This window comes from Pezoporus flaviventris, unplaced genomic scaffold, assembly GCF_033815535.1.
Source record: "Pezoporus flaviventris isolate CSIRO_AGI_PZ_B2104156 unplaced genomic scaffold, CSIRO_AGI_Pfla_v1 ptg000045l, whole genome shotgun sequence".
Taxonomy (NCBI): Eukaryota; Metazoa; Chordata; class Aves; order Psittaciformes; family Psittacidae; genus Pezoporus; species Pezoporus flaviventris.
In genome coordinates this window covers 23,862,279-23,882,086 of record NW_026892593.1, presented here as the reverse complement: position 1 = coordinate 23,882,086, position 19,808 = coordinate 23,862,279, and the positions used below count along the sequence as shown (strand labels likewise).

The window sequence follows — 19,808 nt, the reverse complement described above, 5'->3', positions numbered from 1 at the left end:
CCTTGGAATCCTGTACCACAGTTGTAAGCCAGGTGAGGATGTTGGGTAGGTGATTTATTGTTTTGAGCTTTTTCTTCAGAATGGGAAAGGCTTTTGAGAAAATTCTGAAACTGAGAAATCTCACCAGTTGAGTCAGAGACAGAGATTGGTCTAGAAGACAGGCTAGTGATGACAAGTAGCTATCAGCTGAAAAGATGGGGTGAGATGCTGGCTTCACCAAGGTCAATAACAACTCTCACCAATTTCAGAGGAATGAGGATTTCAGCATAGGACCAGAAGTTAAAGTGTAAAATATTCATGTCCCTGTTCTCCTGATCATTTAAGTGATTAACATATTTACTGGCTGCCTTGAAACTTGCACATATGCCATGTCTACCCAGTCTGCATAATGCAGACTCTGAAGCACTGTAGGATTTTGCAACATTTCTGCACAACAGGAGAGATGCTCTGTGAGGTGTACCCACCTCTGTGCAGAGGCCAGCACAAGATTTATGTATTGCTTAAGAGACTGTGATAGATACTACCAAAGTACATAATTTTCAAAGGACTCAAGGAATTCTTCCAAGAGAAATTTCTTGCCTGTGCAGTAGATTTGTGCAACTTTGAAATAGTATTTAAGTAGGACTTATGTAATGCAGAGACCTGTGTGAGACCCCTGCACAATGGAGAATTTCACCTGCAATATATTTGGTTACTGTGCTTTGTAAAGTATTTACACAGTAAAGATGCTTGTTGGTAGTGTCTGGCTCAATGGGTTGACTTTCAACACAGACATAAATTTCACCCCACACTGAAAATCTCGCTAGTCTCTGGCCCAGTGATGTACGTTTCACCTATAACAAGATTACATTCACGTGACTATAACAAGTTCTATGGCTAATCATTGCATTTTTTTTTTTATATTACTCTTTAGTCAGGTCCTCAGATGTTTTATAAATATTATTAAAAAAAACTTAATGAGGTATTTAAAAAAAAATGTTTCATGACTACCCTTTGAAACCTATTTTTTTGTACTTAAAAGTGGATCTATGTTGCACATTTACATAGGAATAAGTGAAGGTTTATGGGCAAATACACATAAGCTTATCTGCTAAGCATATGAAAAAGGCTTTGTCCTCCAGAGGAAGACCTCTGCTCTTTGTGACTCTAATGAGAGTGAGGCACCAAAATGCTCCTGTCAGACCTGTATCCTCAGGCTTCTAAACACCTTTTATCAATTGATATTCATTAGGACAGCATTTGTAAACCTGAACACTTCTTTTGCATCTAGACTTTGTAGATACACTGTTAAACCAGTGTTGTAGCATTACGTGCAGCTATTGTACAATTTTCATAGGGTGGACATGTAAATACTTGACTTCAGTTGCATATCAGGTAGGTAGAAATGCAAATGAACTTCATTATGGTTTTGAATAATTACCAGTGTTAAATTGCACTGCTAATTACTTGTGCCTGCAAAAAGATCAGGTACGTTTTTCAATTGCTGGACTCCACAAATGGCTTTATATATATATATACACACACACATATATATGATTGAGAAAGAGAGAATAAAAGAGAATTAGAGGGGCAAATCAAGGTTCATATGCAGTCTTTGTTGTTGTATGCATGTTGTCCTGTACTGAAAAATTACCATATTGCTTGTTTTCACAGCCAAGGTGGAGTGTTAACATGTAACTTCAACAACATACAGCCAGTGACATCCACAGTGAGACAGATCAATGGCTGAGCTCCACAAAAGGAAAAAAGAAATTAAAAAAGGGAAAAAAAAAAGGGGCATCTTTCTAGTATCTGAACAAGAAGGTCATAGGATCACAGAATGGTTTGGGTTGGAAGCGACCTTAAAGCTCATCTAGTTCCAGCCCCCCTGCCATGGGCCTTCCATTAGACCAGATTGCTCTAAGCCCCATGCAACCTGGCTTTGAGTACTGTCAGGGAAGGGGCAGCCACAGCTTCTCTGGGCAACCCGTGCTAGTGTCTCACCACCAACTTCTTCCTAAAATCTAATCTAAATCTCCCAATAGATACACTTGTTGAGGGAATATTTCTGGATGTTTGAGAATATTTCTCTAATATCACCATGTTGGATCCCTCATAAATTCTATATATAAATAACAAAATACTCAGAATTTAATCTGTGAGTAATTTGTTTATCTCATTTTGGAGCTTTGTGGGTTTTGCGGTGTTTGGGTTTTTTGTTAGGTAAGCTCTATCTTATATTCTGAGCTTGCAGTCTTGTTAGTGGGAAGTATTGAGATTCTTATTTTATCCACAGTTTTTTTAGTTAATATGGGCAGCACTGTAGAGATGCCTCAGTAAGAGGGTCTGTAGTGGGGTCCTGAGCTGCTGACCTGAGGACACTTGCTGTTATTCTCTGAACTCCTGAGGAGGAGAAAGAACCTCTTATCAGAACATTAAGAGAACATGGACCAAGCTTCCTGGAGTTCCCACTATATCCAGACTCTCTGCTCAATTTCTGTGCCAGAAAATCTGTTGGTGTTTTGGTAACTGCATGTGGAATGGGAGGAAAAAGACTTTCTTCTTTCTCCTTACAAAAAATACAATACCATTACTTGCAAATCTTGTAGATGGGATTTGTTGAAGCATGCGCGGACACCGGGAATAGTCTTACAGAAGAAGTGATTCATTTATTTAATCTGCAGTTTAATGAATCCAATTAATTGTACATATACATTAAAATATGTCTTTCAGCTACTGTAAATACCTTCCATTCATTGATTTGTTTTTCTGTGCATGACATATGATAATGTGAACACATTATTGTGGTACAATTCAGCAACCAAAGTGGTTGAAAGCAGCAATGCTGAGCACAGTTAGAAATTCGTGACTCAGTCACCATAGGTGCAAGGCATGACTTTTGCATGAGTCTCGTCTAACCAATAATATGAAAACAATCTGGTGAGAAACAGGTGGACAGTCTTTCAACATTATGAAGCTGAATTGGGAGCACTGCCCCAGGGCTGTGCTAGTGACTTCCTGACTGATGCACGGCTAAGCCTCTTTGCTGACTGTTGTTCTCATATCTTACCTTCTGACACTATCAGCTATGTTTGGGTAAAAGTGAAGCATCCCCAAACAAGAGATTTCCAGCCAATGCGAGTCAGCACCTCAAATCTCTAGTATAGAAAGTTACATTAATTTACACCAGCAGGGGCTCTGTTACTGTGATTTCAGAAGTGTCCTCTATTAGCTTTAGAAACTGATGATGGACAGAAGTTTATGGATTTTTTTAAAGAAAGGAAGTGTTTAGTTTGTGTTGATTACACAACTCACCCCTTCTCAGATAATCATGTTTGACAGTCCTTTTGTCTGTGCTATTTTAACACTTGAGTTTTGAATAAAACGCTTTCTCAGAGGCTATGTAATGCTTCTGGTTTGCCTTACTACATGGAAGTACAGGACTTGAAATCAGCTAACCAGTGCTGAAGCACACAGCAGCTCTGCAGTGTCATCATCATTAACAGTGCCAGTCACAGCATTCAAGAACACTTTTTTCTGATCACCATTACAGACTCCAGTGGAACACTGTGTAGCAAAATGAATGGGGTAAGTGACATTACAGAACAGAATGCTTGCCTTGAGAGAGGAACCTGAAAATTACTAGGAGGCAGGGGAAGGATGATTTCTTCCAGCTGAGCTGCATCCAACAGTTTTATGCACCTGATATCAAGTCTAGACAGCCTCATGTCTGAGATGCACATGACTACATGAGTTATGCAAACCTACTCTATCCCAAGCTCTTCCACAGTTTTTCAGCGTGTATGGATATGGGTGGAATGCTGCTTTGGCTGACAGAGGGAACTGTCAGGCTGGCAGGTATTGCTCCCATCTCTTTCTGTGCTGTTCGCTCACTGGAGATTATTAGGCCATGGCTGGGGCCTAATGAAGGGAGTGATTATGGTCCATTATTTTTCATATACTTTCTGTCATGAAGCTATATAATGACTAAGTGAATTTACGCACATTGCCTCCCCTTCAGTGTCTTTTAAAGCTGGAGGCTGATTTTAGTGGTCAGATACATGAGCAGAGAGGTCTCAGAGGCAGGTGAGGTTCCTATAAATTTTGTGAATGTAGGCGTTGGCTGCTTGTCCCAACAGATTACCTTTTTCCCTTGCTGTTCTTTCATGCTGGCCATGCTGATCCATGCCTTAGGCTTCAGCATATGGCAATTCAGCTGCTGGTGAGAGCTGGCTATGGCTTGGAGTCTTAATCCCTTCCCAGTTTGAACCCTGTGTGACCAGGCATGGCTGCGCTCAGCTGTGCCGCTGAACAGTACATGGGATGCATCACCGTTTTTTTTCTATCTAGGGGAAGAATGGCAAGTAGCAAGCACAGCACTATGTTAGGCCCAAAGATCATGCTGATTTGTTGACAGACTACACACACCGTTCATCAGTTCAATATCAAATGGATCAACAGCCATGCTGCAGTGCTCATAGAAATATTTGCATGACTATTCATAGTGTTTAGGGATATACGTTAACTCAGACATTTTTGTAGAGCTGAGATAAAGAATTATTTCCATTTTCTGCCACCTTTAAGGTTAGGTTAGAGATGAACCATGAATGGAATGTATGTTGTAAGATTAAAGAGATTATTTGGGCAATAGCATTTTCTATTTCTAGCAATATATTGAGAGGGGGATCTAAAAATAATAGGATAAAATAGGATAACTGTCACTGACAGATTTCAGAGAACATTTAGGCTGTGCTCAGGAAAAACAGTAAGTGTTAATGTTAGAAATATTTGGTTTTGCTGATAGGACTGGTTCACATGAAGACGTTCGGCTTCCTACTAATTTATTGTTCAAATTTTAAATTGAGATAGAATCATAGAATAGTTGGGGTTGGAAAGGACCTTAAGATCATCTAGTTCCAACCCCCCTGCCATGGCCAGGGACACCTCACACTAAACCATGGCACCCAAGGCCTCGCCCAACCTGGACTTGAACACTGCCAGGGATGGAGCATTCACAACCTCCCTGGGCAACCTATTCCAGTGCCTCACCACCCGAACAGGAAAGAATTTCCTCCTTGTATCCAATCTAAACTTCCCCTGTTTAAGTTTTAACCCGTTACCCCTTGTCCTGTCACTACCGTCCCTAATGCAGAGTCCCTCCTCAGCATCTGTATAGGCCCCCTTCAGATACTGGAAGGCTGCTATGAAGTTTCCACGCAGCCTTCTCTTCTCCAGGCTGAACAGCCCCAACTTTCTCAGCCTATCTTCATACAGGAGGTGCTCCAGTCCCGTGATCATCCTCGTGGCCCTCCTCTGGACTTGTTCCAACAGTTCCATGTCCTTTTGATGTTGAGGACACCAGAACTGCACACAATACTCCAAGTGAGGTCTGACGAGAGCAGAGTAGAGGGGCAGGATCGCCTCCTTGGACCTGCTGGTCACGCTTCTTTTGATGCAGCCCAGGATATGGTTGGCTTTCTGGGCTGCGAGCGCACACTGAATCTGGCTCATGTTCATTTTCTCATCAACCAACACCCCCAAGTCCTTCTCTGCAGGGCTGCTCTGCATCTCTTCTCTGCCCAACCTGTAGCTGTGCCTGGGATTGCTCCGACCCAGGTGTAGGACCTTGCACTTGGCATGGTTAAACTCCATAAGGTTGGCATCAGCCCACCTCACAAGTGTGTCGAGGTCCCTCTGGATGGCATTCCTTCCCTCCAGCATATCAGCCAAACCACACAGCTTGGTGTCATCGGCAAACTTGCTGAGGGCTCGCTCAATCCCACTGTCCATGTCAGCGACAAAGATGTTGAACAAGACCAATCCCAACACCGATCCCTGAGGGACACCACTCGTTACTGGTCTCCAGCTGGACCTTGAGCCATTGACCACAACTCTTTGCGTGCGGCCATCCAGCCAGTTCTATATCCACTGAGTGGTCCATCCATCAAATTGATGTCTCTCCAATTTAGAGACAAGGATGTCGTGTGGGACAGTGTTGAACGCTTTGCACAAGTCCAGGTAGATGACGTCAACTGCTCTACCCCGTCCATCAGTTCTGTAGCCCCATCATAGAAGGCCACCGACTTGGTCAGGCAGGATTTTCCCTTAGTGAAGCCATGCTTCACTAAGCATGTCATCAAGCACCTTGTTGATTTTCATGTGCCTTAGCATGCCTTCCAGGAGAATCTGCTCCAAGATTTTGCCAGGCACAGAGGTGAGACTGACTGGTCTGTAATTCCCTGGGTCATTCATTTTCCCCTTCTTGAAAATGGGGGTTATATTACCCTTTTTCCAGTCATGAAATAATACTGACATATACAGTATAATGATTCTGGATTGATTTAAAGCTTTGTAAAGAAAATATAAGTTGTTTAACATACACTGCTGAATGATAATTACTCTGTATAAAATTGAGGCAATGGGTTAAAGTCTATAAAGTCTGAGATGGAGAGTGAACACTGACTTTGCAAGCAGCTAGTATGAATATATGTTCTACTGGTGAGCTTCAGGTCTTATGATCTAGAAAGTGGACATACTCTTGGATATTCCTGTGTAAACTTCAATGTAACTAATTTGATACCTAGAACCTAGTGTCATGGTCCCATTTTGCCAGTTTGTTGGATATTAACTATGAAATGTTCTCATTTATATGTAGAACAAAGAGAAGTAATTTCAAGATTTATACTTGCAAGGATGCAGAGATCAGTCTATCTCTGGAAAAAGATAGGTCATCTGTTAAGAAACATGACAGGTCGAATTCTGCAGATACTGACAGAAGAGCACTATGATGGCACAGTAGGAGGAACTGCATGAATGCAGCTTTATGATGCAACCACAAATGTAAATTTACTACTGCACTGCCTATTTCATGGTGGTATGAAAGAATGAATGTTTCCTTGAAATGTCACCTGCAAAACTAGTCAACCTAATTTTAACAAATGGCAATATCTTTTTCTTAATTTGACTAGGATTTGTATATAGTTAGGCAATGTTTGAGTAATAGTATTTAGAGAAAAGGTTAAAAAAACTGAGCAGGAATAGGATGTTGCACTGTACTAGATAAGACACTGTGCTGGCAGGAGAAAACACATGGTTATCTGGTCCCAGCTACCTAGATTGTTTAGTGCTGGTTTTGCTTTGGGTTTTGGTTGACTACATGATGTTAGATTATGGAGCTGGGACCAGGACCTCAGTCATGATTTGTCCACATCCCACTCTCCTGTGCCATTGCTTTTATGTTTTTACACATAGAGTGTCCAGGATAAAAAGAAGAGCATCCTTTCTGGGATTGAACCTCCTGGCACACCAGGAAATTCTTTTTTGGAGGTGGGAGACTGGGCTTGAATTCCAGATTTTCTATTCTGTGTGACTTAATTACTAGGTGATTATGGAAAAGGTAGGCTTACTGCAGCATTTGTGCATTCTCTGGGCTCAGCACTGCTGCTGATGTACCTAACCTGGACACATCTCTCAGACCTGACTCTTCCAGGGACATTGCTAGGAGCAAGACATTTAGGTTATGCTCTATCTCACATCTGGAGCACAGAGATTCTGCACTGCACACTCTTGGGCAGTTCTGCACATGGAAAGCTTGCAACCTCAGGTCCAAAGTGGAAACGTCAGCTGAAAAGTGAACACTGCTAAGTCTTGCTGTTGCTTCAGTGAGTGGTTTCTGGGTCCCTTTTTTGGAGGGTTTATGTCCTAAATCCTGTTCAAAGTCATGTTTTAGATACTTAAATCATCTCTTAAGCTCTTGCAGTTCCTCACTGCAGAATATTATTAAGCCGCAGTGAACTTATTCACTCTACATTATTAAAATAAAATGTGGAAATAAGGGATCTAAATAATATTAATCTGGTTTTCATAATATCGGGTACGTACCTGGACATAAAAGCACTCTTTTGATGAGTGAACACAGCAGTCCCTCATAGTACAGGATAGTAGCAGTAGCCAAGTAAAACATACCTGTTGTGTAATTCTGGGCTGCATTGTAAATTTGGTATTAATGTAATGCTTCAAAATCTAACAGAACATTTAGTTGATATACTGTATCTCTCTATTATGTATAATATCTCCTCATAAATAAGCATGCATAACAAAGCTGGCGATTTGAGGAATTTATGTAAAACTCATGAATTCTGTTTGATATCACGAGTCCTCAAGATAGATCTGTTTCAACCTGCATGCTCTACATTGAAAAGAGAGAAGGTTTTTTCTTTCTTTCTTTTTTTTTTTTTCTTTTCCCTAACCTTTTCAGTGCATTCAAATTTCAAAGGAACTGCCACAAGGTCAACCATGGAGCATAATGGAATGCTGACAACCTGAACTCAAATGGAAGACCTTCAGACAAAAAGAGCTGGCAATTGCTCAGAATGATTTATTTGCCCAGGTGGGTTAGTAACCAAAACACAGATCACATCTTGGGAAAACTTAGTGATGCTGAAAGAGAAGTAGAAGGTAAAAACAGGAAGGTGACTTAACGGCCATTCTGGAGTAAGAAGAAATCAGAAGAAAAAACTTGTTGCAGGAATGCAAGAAGTTATTTTCTACTGTCAGAGGCAGACAGAGGCAATTGAGAACATAGAATCAGTGAAACTGAAGGCTAGATTTAAATGCACTTTTGACCAGTTTAGGCAAACCTAGTTAGATAATGAATGGAGCTACACTGAGATGTTAGAGAGAGCTAAAGTTATAGTCTTAATTATGAAACTTTCAGACTTCTGCTTCACTTGTCAGTCTCGAAATACAAGTTTGAACCTACTTAACCACAACAATTTTAAAGTGAGGTAGGTTTTCAGTCCTTAAACCCTTTACTTAAAAATCTGCTAAGTTTGGAATATGGATATTCAAATATAGCTCCTAATAAACAGATAAAGTTAAGATACTTTTCAAACCAGAAAATAATGCTAAATGCTTTTTTTTTTAATGTGAAAAACCTACATGTTAAAGTATGACTAGAGGTTTCTGAAATTGAGATATACAAGAAAGAATATGAGGATGAATAATTACTTGTACTAAGAATATGCTGAGACGTTAACAAGTGCTAAAATGAAGAAAGAGATACAAGTCTAGTAGAATTTGACTCAGCATTATGGTTAAAGGCTTAGGTATGCTGTAATGTGAATAAAAGTGGATTATATAGCAGTTTCAGGAAAGGATTTCCAAAGTGTCTCTACCAGGGGATGGTGAAAGATTTGTTCTGGTCTGTTCAGTGCAAGCTTCCTAGAAGGAACTTTTTGAACCAATGTAGTTTATGGGCTTCTGTTATTTCTGTTGTAAGTTTACAGAAACGTGCGTACTTACAAAACTCTTTCTAAATGTCTCAGTTCCATGTAAGGTGCATATTTCTCAGTCTTTGTAATAAGACCAGAAATAGCTACTGTAAGCAGGTGGCAGGGATCAACTGGTTCAGAAGTGAAAAAACCCAGTCTTTCAGTCATGAAGCTTACTTCCTTAGCATTTATTTCTTGTGAAAACAAAATGCAGCTTTTGCAAACACAGGACAAAAGGAAAGCGGGTTTTCAACACCAGATCATGAAAAACCAAAAGCCCCATCCTATAAGAGGACACAAAATTCCTACCGAGCAAATGGCTCAGCTACTACTGCATGAAAGAGTGTGTATTTAAGGTATATCTGTCAGTGCCTCTTCACTCTGTTTCTATGACATTTGCTTCCCAAGGCCTGTATTTTGCACTAAATCAGGCAATTTTTATTGTCCTGAGTTAAGATGGTTGGCATTATGATATATTAAGGCAGCAGTCTGACAACTGTTGTGTACAGCCAATTTCACATTATTTTGGTAGTGTGCATAAGGTGATCACATGCTCTACTTTCACTATTGGAAGGTCAGTACTCCTTTTAGAAGGGGTTTTAATTCTTAATTCCTATTAAGTCTATTGGGAGTTACGCAAAATTTATGAAAGTTCAGATTTTGAGTGATTTACATACAGCTATAATATTTTCCTTGCTAACCCTTCTGAAATTGAGAGCATGTAATCCTTTTTTTTTACTGGAATTTCATTTTTACTTCTGGGTAGGGAACGAAAATTCACAAAGTCCGTCATTTAGTACAGAGAACCTCATGTAGACTTGGCGAAGGGAGTTCTTGAGGAAGAGTTTGACATAGACACAAAGTAGATTGCTCATTACTGAAATGATAATAACAAGGTAGAAAGGTAAGCTGATGTACATCAGATGTGTACAGCACGCATATATTTAAAGTGCGTGAAGAGGCACTTTGTATTAGTATGGTGTCCTTGAGAGTAGGCTGTTTTGTGGATTTCCTTTGGCCTTGGTTGATAAATCTTGGGGGATAAGAGAAACAATGGAGTCTAAATTGAATATACAAGTTCTGAAGTGTATTTGTGGAATAAAAGTAGGGGGAATATTTTTTTCTAATATTTATTAAGATGTAGGTCAAATAATTTACTGGTAGCGGGCTGAGAGAAAAAAAAAGACAGCATCTATTTTAAGAACCAATTTAGATTTTCACATAAATGGAAATCAAGAATAATTCTACTGCATTACACAGAAGTATATAAGGGCTGGTGCAAGGTCAGAGTGAAGCCTCCTGTTATTTCTGTTCAAAATGAATTTAAATCAGGATGACTGCACTGATTTCAGCAATTTCAGGCTGTTTTTTTAACCAGATGAAAATTTGGCATTCAGTTATCACAGTAAGTAATTCAGGTAATATTTTCCCAAGGAAAGAGATGGGGATGGAGCCTAATGTGGCTGCAGTTCCCCATGAGCACCATCTGGTGCAAAGTGCACTACTGGTCAAATGACAGGGACCCCTCTGTCCTATCGATGTAACTATTGCATCCAAACCCGTATTTTGGGTTTGATCTTGTCCTAAACTCCCACTGATACCAATGGGAACTATGTGTGCAACACAGTCTTTTATTCAGGCTGTCAAACCTTAATATTTTCAAAACATTGAGATAATTCACATTTAGGGCTTTGCACTGAAGCACTTGAATTCCATTTGGAGTACAGTACCAGCCCCATAAACCCATCTCTAAAAATCCCACCCTGAAAAGAGGATTACTGTATATATGCCACGTTTGCTCCCTTTTTTCCATAACATTTTAATGCCTCAGGGATTGAGTTTCATTAGACGCAGTGGGAAAATCCTGGTACATCTGGTTTCCCTGTGGTCTTACATGATGGCTGAACAGCCTCACAGCTTTTGCGGTCAGGTTCCCTATGGGTTCACACTGTGATTAGATTTGTTCACCACAAATATATCCTTGTTTGCCATAAAGATATGAGTGAATTGAGCTGCTGTTTATGCATCCCATTTGCAACTAGGCTTTCATAGAATCATACAGTAAATTAGGTTGGAAAGGACCTCTGGAAGTCACCTTGTACATTTCCTGGCTTGGTCTCTTCCCAGAGATGATTTCTTTTTTCCCCTTTTGTGGATGGACAATTTACAAATGCCCTTTCAGCTGACAGAGTGACCTCTGCTTTCTTACTTCTCTCAAATGCAAGGACTCACCCCAGCCCACACACATTCCATATTGTAAAAGACTATATGCAAGTTTTGTAAAAAAAAAGTGCAACATAAAATACTAAACTTTGAAATGTGAAATGTGGCATGGAAAAAGGTTGAAGATATATAAGCCACAGAGCTATTCCTGAATGTGTAAACAAGTATCTGATCACCTGTCTGACTTCTGTCACAGCAGGAGATGATGGATCCATGGAGCAAGAGGGTAACAGTGGCCTGGGCATGCATTTGGTAACCAGTGAGAGTCAGCTGTCACTTCCCAGACAGGATTTGAGGTTATCCAGCTCCCTTTGCATCAGGACAGCCTGCTGCCATAACCCTGCCGTGGGAGATGGTTGTGGCAAAGTTGCATGGGCTTCAAAGGACACAGTTTGGCCACCCCTTTATGAGAGCTTGATTTCATTTTAGGACAATAAAATTTTTTTAGCTGACTTCACTGCGATTTTTACCAAGGCCATAATTATTACTAGATAACACTGACCTGTTTTTGGAAGAGCACTCCCTACGTATTTTTAACATAGAATAGTTTATTTTCTGGGATTTATGTTTTCTGTCTGCAAATACAAGAGAATGAAAAACAAGACTATGTGGCGTTTATTGCTGAATACCGGTTTCTTATTGGCAAGTGCTCCGGATACACAATCAGTGTCTTTCATTTTTATGAAAAATGAAAAGAGACTTAGGTAAGGCCCATTGCAATATTACTTTTGATGAAAAAGGACTTTTGGGTTTTTTTTTGTAGATACAGACTCTAGACACCATAGATGCTATGCTGCCTCCAAATCTCAGATAGATAGACTTTTGGAAGCTGACCACACATAGCCTTTCTGAAAAGGTCCAACTTTAAGAGGCATAATCATTCCTTGCTAATCATGCAGACACAGAAATAAAGACATACTATTGAGAAAAAAAAAAGAGTCAACAGGGCTTCTGCTGATCCTCCAGATCATCTGCATAGATACAAATAAAGTTTAAAACTGCTACCATGTTACTTATCAGGAATCATGTTTGTTAGGTTAAAGTCTGAGACACAAGTTCAGGTATTGACTGTCATTTCCATAGCCATCTAAGCTCAGAAAAAAGTTGGCAGAAAATGCCCTTGAACAGTTCTAGAATTAATTAATGACATTCTTATTTCACAGGTGGTTCATGCAATGGGAAGGGAACATATTTTGATAAAATTGACAATTTTCTTCACTTTAATTGTGCCAAGATTAAATTTGGTAATGTTTTAGGACTGCTGCTTTTTTTGTGAGCGGGTAGAGAAGGGATGTGCAGTTGGATTACTTATTATTAGTATCATCACAATGTGTGCAAATAGCTGCACAAACAGAGCAGAACAGAAGAAAAAGACAGACCTTTCTCTAATAAATTTTATAGAACTATGTCAGGCTGCAGCATTTTGACTCCATTCAAAAAGAGAAGGTGATTTTCATGCTTTTCTTATACTTGCAAAGTGAAGAGTAGCAGTACGAAGGTGTGTGCAAACATTTTAGTGCCTTGAAAGAATAGCAGCTGGGAAAGCTGATAGTAGTGCTGCTTCCAGCAGCAAAGACTAGTGAGTAGGAATACAACCAATACAACCAATAAAACCAACAGGACAGCTCAAACAGAACACAAAACTTTAACCCAAGACAGCAGCAAGCTCTAGTTTTACACAGTAGCATGTCTGGGGATACAATTCATTCTTCCCTGCCTCTAGTGGTCGCAACTCCTAGGTCTGCTGGATACCACACCACCTTCAGGCCTTCACTTCTTATACAGGTCTCGGCTCATGAAAATCTCCGTTCTGCTCTAATGAGATGAATAATCCAGAAACAAAAAGCTATGCTGTCTAGTGTGCCTGCACCTTAATGTGACAGAGCCTTCCACGTATATTCAAATTTCATTTGAATGAACATGGAGCTGACAAGACCAGTACAACATCTGGAAAGGTTTTGAATATTTATATAATTTTATTGTTCTTTTACTTAAAAGTAGATGTGCTTTTATGGTATTTACCATACCATAGCTTGGTATGTAAATTCCAGCTTGCTTGCTGGAAAGCTTGCTTTCTGAATATTGGAAATGTAGTATTTAGGTGCTACTCTGTATTCATGTGAACTGAAAATCTTCATAGTTTCAAAACTGCTTACATTCTTTAACAATGTAAAGCTTAGTAGTGTGGTCAGTATCTAACGTATTAACAACTTGTCCCTTGCAAGTTCTGATTTCAGCAGGAATTAAGTGTTTTGGGTCCTGTGCATCTTCAGAGAAGGGCCACAAACATGATCCAAGGACTGCGAAGCCTGCCATGTGAGGAAAGGCTAAGAGAGCTGAGTCTGTTCAGCCTGGGGAAAAGAAGGCTCAGGGAGACCTTATCACTGTGCTCCAGTATTTAAAGGTGGCTACAAAGAAGGCAGAGTCCCTTTTTACAAGGAGTCACATGGAAAAGACAAGGGATAATGGGTACAAGTTACTTCCAGGGATATTCCAGTTGGACACAAGAGAAAAAATTTTCACGAGAACAATCAGCCATTGGAATAATCTCCCCAGGGAAGTGGTGGATTCCCTGATGCTGGACACTTTCAGAATTCAGCTGGATAGGGTGTTATCTGGTCTAGATCATTTTTTGCCAATAAAGGTTGGACCAGGTGATCCTTGAGGTCCCTTCCAACTTGGTATTCTATGATTCTCTGATTCTGTGATTGGTTACATCAATCTCACCCAACATGTTTCTGCATTTGTTTCTGAATTAGTGGTCTTAATTTTCTAATCAAGTGAACAAGCTGTATTTCTGTTGAAATACAAATTGTTGAACAATTTGTTCAAGTGTAAACTGCAAGGACAAACAGATCCAAGCCCTCCTTTCCACCACTCTTAACAACCTCGTCACTCTATCAGTTGAGATCTGCCAAACCTTTCATCAGATGTAAAACTGAATGGAAAGGTTACTTCTGTGATATAGTAATTAAAGCACCTACCATGGTAACAGACCTATTACAAATCATCCATTTAGTCATGTTTTATGTTATTACAAATGGTAAGCCCAGCTCCCTGCTCCCTTCTCACAAAGCCTGTGTAAACAGCTTCATGGAAAGAGGAATCAAGGCTTCAGGCTTTATCTAGTCTATACACAGGAGTCTCTGAGCTGGTCCAGGGGCAGCTCTCATGGGCAGGGACATGGTGGCCAAGAACCATAAGCACAACACCCTCCAGAAATCATAGTGAACATCCTGGAGATATGACCTACTTCCTGTGATACCACTGCAGCTCAGTGACTCTCCTTCTACTTGTTCCACTCATCAAAGGATACAGTAGGGTTGCAAACATTAATACCTGTAAGCATATAAGGGTTCTAAGACAGAAGGTGCCATAGAACTGCCAAGTCTCACAATAATGTTAAAGCAGCACCACTGGCAGCAGGAGAAAGGGTTCACAGCAGTTCCTTATCAGTTTTCATATACCCAGGGAAGCAAGTGCATTAGGGACCGGGTGAAGTGTTTAGAGTTTTGGTCACACATACTGTTGTACCCAACAGAATAGCAAAGCCTAGCTGGTGTGTAGTGCCTGAAGGTACACCATGAAGAGCGAAGGGTTTCTGACCATTTACAAAGGGACTGTACACTGACTGTTAAATGTTTGTAGGATGGCTGGTTTTGAGCTACACTACTAAAGCAGATGGAAATCATAGCAGTCAAAATCTACTCATTCATGACTTGAAGCTTTCTTGCACTAATTAGAGGGTAGGGTGTATTTGTTAAGAGGTAGGCATTGTCAGGCTGTCTTGGCTTTCTGCTCTAAAGACAGCCACTGATGGTATTAGTTTAGCGTGCAGTGAACTGCTTTGTGTACTAGCTCAAGTCCCACATGAGCTAGAACTGTTTTCATAAAATGCTGGGATAAAACAAGCTCTTTTGAAGCCTCCAAAATATATAAATGTATAATTTGAATAATTGTAAAGCACTAGAACATAATTTTTCTTTAGAAAAAAAGAAAATGGTCCTTTATACCCTTGGATTTCCAGCTAGAAAACTGCCATAAATGGCTCTTGTGGTGTAAAGGCAACTACATAATAATAATGTTTAAAAATCACATTCAAAAGGAAAAATAAATACTTCAAGTTTACCTTGTACCAGAGAAACAGGCTTCTTCACAACGCAAGCTGCCAGTTTCAAAGTAAGGGGACCGGCCCCCTTGAAGTGCTCTGAACTAACTGGTATTGAAATGAGATAAACAAGTAACAGGACTAAAAGGCCACATTAGTTCGTAAAGTCACCTAACATAGGCAAAAGTATATAAGAAAAAAATACTTAATATCAGTAATTTAAGCAGTTTAATTTCTTGTCATCCCGATTTTCCTTTTCATAAGAATTACTTTATCAAGCTGATGACAAATCATACATGAAAGTTTATTAAGACAAAAGAAAAACAGGGGTATCCGATTTTACACTCAAGCCATTAATAAATGTGAGTCTTTAACAATAAAGCTGCTGTCAGAACCCAGGAAACAACACCATTACACTGTGCAAACACCTTTCAATAGAACATAGAGCTTCGGGCAAAGAACACAGTTCCGCATATCCCTGTCGCCTGATGCTAATTACTCTGCTAAAGCTTAGCTCTCCTGGAACCAAACTATTACACAGCTCTGCAATACTACTGCCAGGGATCTTTTCCAACGTAAAGATAAAAAAGTCTGCGAAAAGCTGCTTGTGATAAAATTTATTCTATTGAGAGAGCAGTATTTAATATTCTTCTGAAAAATTGGCAAAATTCTCTAACTTTGGAAAATATAAAGTTAATGGTGTGGTGGTTTTGTGGGTTGTTGTTTGTTTTTCCCAGGGTAATAGTTTAGCCAAGCTGGAACATGGATGATCACACGTTATGTGTGCTTGCATCCACCCAGTTGAAAAATCAGATTCAGGATCATCTACTGCTGCTAGGCAGCTTTCAAAGGTGACACTACTGGCTGAAGCTCTTCTTAGGGCTGTAAATTTCACCTGTACATAGTACTTGTGCACTATGTCCCTTTCTGCCTTTTGGAAGTCACAAAAAGGGTTCAAGAAGAGCTATCTGTCAAGACTTAAATCTCATCAGAGTAACTTTGTGACCATTATTATCCCTGTCACTTCAGAGCAGAAACCTACATTCTTGTGGCTTGCTGGGTAGAGTCCTGGAGTTTTAACCCCACACAATTTCAGAAGCTTTTGTTTTACCTTCCTCCCTCCATCAACTATGAGAGGGGTATAAATTGCAAGACTGAAATCACCAGGGCTTCCGTCTCCTCAGAGGTTGGAAAGCAAAGTCAAACCAGTCACAAATGACATACAGAAATCTTATGATTTGGATTACATGATCTGCCCACCCACTACAGCCCTGCCTGACAACTCCTCTAGCCATTGTGCTTTGTGCTCTATTGAACAGAGACACAGAAGAACAGTATCAATATATGTGGCACTGCATCACGTTTAACCTTCTTCCCCAGCTCTTAAAGATAAAAGCCAAGATTTCTAGCAAAAATGGCAGCATTCACACCACAAAATCAGAAGGAAATTCTGTGAACTGTGGAAAGCTCACCTTCCTGTGCTCCTTATCCTGCTGCTGCTACAGACTGCGCTCAAGCGGAAGCTAGAGCATCCTAACAAGCCAGAGGGACTTGTGGTAGACATTTCTCAGCTGTGCCATCTCACCTTTGGTACTTAAAGAAAGAAATGGGTCCTGTATATGCTACTGAGTAGTCTTTCAACCATACACCATACAATCTGACTGAGCATGAATAGAGTAAGACAACTTGCATCAACCATTTTGCATCAGGATTTTTTACTTTGGTTTTGGTGCTGATCTTTTGTGGAACATATATGCATCAGTCAGATAAGAAGCCTTAACACTTAGCTAGCAGCATAAGTTTGTCATGAGGAAGACACTTAAGAACAATGGACCTGTTAACTAAACCCAGGATTTTAACACAACATTTCCAAAAGAAGTACGTGCACAACTGTCTCATTATAATTCTAATAGCCCCCTAATGCAGAAGTATTACACATAATTCTCATTAAAATAGGTAACTTCTGTTTTGGGGAAAAAATTACAAACACCAAATGAAATAAGCCTTAAACCTGGTGTGCCTAATAGAAAGCCAAGTACAAAAAAGTAGAGACAAACCCCATATCCCTAATCCAATTTATGTAGCCTTACATGTACTTTTCTGTGAAATACACATTAAAGAAAAATACTGGTTCTGTTCTTAAGTGTATCTACTTGGTAACCAGAATACAGGCTACAGGAGAGGCATGTTCTAAAATAAGTGAAAAAAAAGGTTTAAATATTCTCTGAAGTCTCATCCCTGTGACCTGTTAGGTGTTAACTGTCATTATGAAGAATGTGAGCATATGCACACAAGTCAAAGCAGTCTGCTCACTAGCTATCTAGTTACGAGTACTTCCAAAGCTCTGTCGTTCTGGCTGGAAGATTAACAGCTGCATCCTCCTGATTAACCCTTGAAACCAAAATTGAGGAACTTTCTGATGGTCTCCCACACATGTTCCATTTATAAACATTTACTGTGAACCACTGTGGTTTTCCTTCCCTGTTCAGAAAGTTCTTATCCTTCTCTAAGAAAGTACTTAATCACAATTAAACACAAGCAATATAAAATCATTTTACTGTCACAAGGACAGATCCTACAAATCCCTTTTACTTGTACAGTCTTGATTCTGCTGCCTTGCACAGTAAGAGAAGTTTGCAAAAATATCTACTACATGGTTTCTGAAAGTCATCCAGAACCAAGCTTAGTCTCACACCCGAGATCTCAACCCCAAGCCATGTTTGGAAATGCAATTCATCTGAGCATCTTCTTGAAATCACTGTTGCCCATTCCTTTTCCTTGCGTACAAGCCAAGGCAGGCACAGAATCCAATGACACTGACGGCAAGGCCTAGTAGGAAGGCGATGGTATCTCCTGCATCCAGGGCTTCAGCTACTGGCAGCAGCAGCAGCAGTGAAATGAGGACCAGGAAAAGTTTTGAGGTGTTCTTGGTAGAAGGCATACTGATGGCCAGCTGACCCCAAGGGGAAGTTAAAGGAGAAAAGCGGTGGAAAGCTTGGAAGCAGGTATTTCAGCGTTATCTACAAAGGAAAGCAAAAGGAACGTCTTGCTGAAAGCCAACCAATGTGACTGATGTATTACAAATACCTTTGTGGGACTCAGGAAATTACGGTTTTATCTTCACAATTACAAAAGTAAATGACTTACTATCATGAGAAAGCCACGGTGGGATTGCTATGTTGTTATACAGCTTAGTGGAAACTAATCTTTTGGAGCCCTACCACGAGTTAAAATCATACCCTGCTCTCCTGCCTGCAGCCCACTGTGCCTGCTAACTTCATGTTGTGCTACGTGGGTCTTCTCTACCCGCTCTTCAGGGCTGGGCGGCTGCTGCACACCACTTACCCACGCCTTACAGAGCTGGACATCCCCGTGAGCACAGGGACACCACTGCACTCCGGCGGGGATCCGAGTTTCACTGACAGCCCCTCCCCGGGTACGCGTCTCCGAGCACACCTTACTGCGGGACAAGTATTATCCTTCCTGTTCCCTCTAACTTCGGCATGCCGCCGGCACCCACCCGCTCCGCAGCCGCTTTTGCCGCAGAAGCGGCTCACTGGCGGGGACACACGATAGAACCCCCCGCCGAGATGCTCCACAGTGGCCGAGGCCGCCTGGGCCACCCGGGACAAGCGGCTTCTCCAGCAGCCCCCATCGGGGCTAGCAGCGGGGCTCTCGCCCGCATCCGGCCGGCCTACACTGGAGGGGCCGCGAAGCAGGGAGGCACAGACCCGACCCGTCCCGTCCCAGCGGCGCTGGGCTGGCTGCGAGACGGCCGCTCCTCGGGGCAGCCCCTGCCCGCACGGCGCCCCTCAGTCACCTCCTGCCGCCGGCTCCGCACTGGGGGAACCTTCCCGCTCCGCGCCGCCCGGGCGGACCCTCAGCTGCGAGAGTCGCCGGCCCCCGCCGCCTCACCGCGCTCCCGCTGCCCGCCAGCGGCCATGACAGGAAGGGGCGGTGGTGCGGCCGGGGGCGGGCGTGACCCGGCCGGGCCGCCTCCCGCTCCCGGCACGCACTGCCGCCGAGGCGCCTCAGCCGCACTGCCGTGGCCGGCACCCGGCGGCAGTCGTAGTGCTCCTGTGCGGTTCGGGCGCCCAGCTGTGGGCTCGGGAGCGCTGCCCGCCCGGCCGGCCTGGGCTCGTGGCGTGGTGCCGCCTACGGGCAGGTAGAGCACCGGGCGGCGTCGTGGTGAACCGCAGCCTAAGGAGCGTGTCGGCAGGCAGCGG

General features: G+C 41.6%; 1 protein-coding gene across 1 annotated transcript; it reads right to left on the bottom strand.

The window, feature by feature from the left end:
* Positions 1-15,865: 15,865 nt before the first annotated feature.
* SMIM30 (small integral membrane protein 30) lies at positions 15,866-19,557 on the bottom strand. The gene is made up of 2 exons (XM_061467695.1): positions 19,403-19,557; positions 15,866-18,602 (listed from the first exon to the last, which is right to left on the bottom strand). The coding sequence occupies exon 2, from the start codon at positions 18,521-18,523 to the stop codon at positions 18,338-18,340; it is 186 nt and encodes a 61-aa protein (XP_061323679.1). The 5' UTR covers positions 18,524-18,602; positions 19,403-19,557; the 3' UTR covers positions 15,866-18,337.
* Between the last annotated feature and the right edge of the window lie 251 nt (positions 19,558-19,808).

Bases quoted from the DNA above. Each gene is read 5' to 3' on its own strand.
- SMIM30 (XM_061467695.1), bottom strand. From the start codon at position 18,523: ATGCCTTCTACCAAGAACACCTCAAAACTTTTCCTGGTCCTCATTTCA.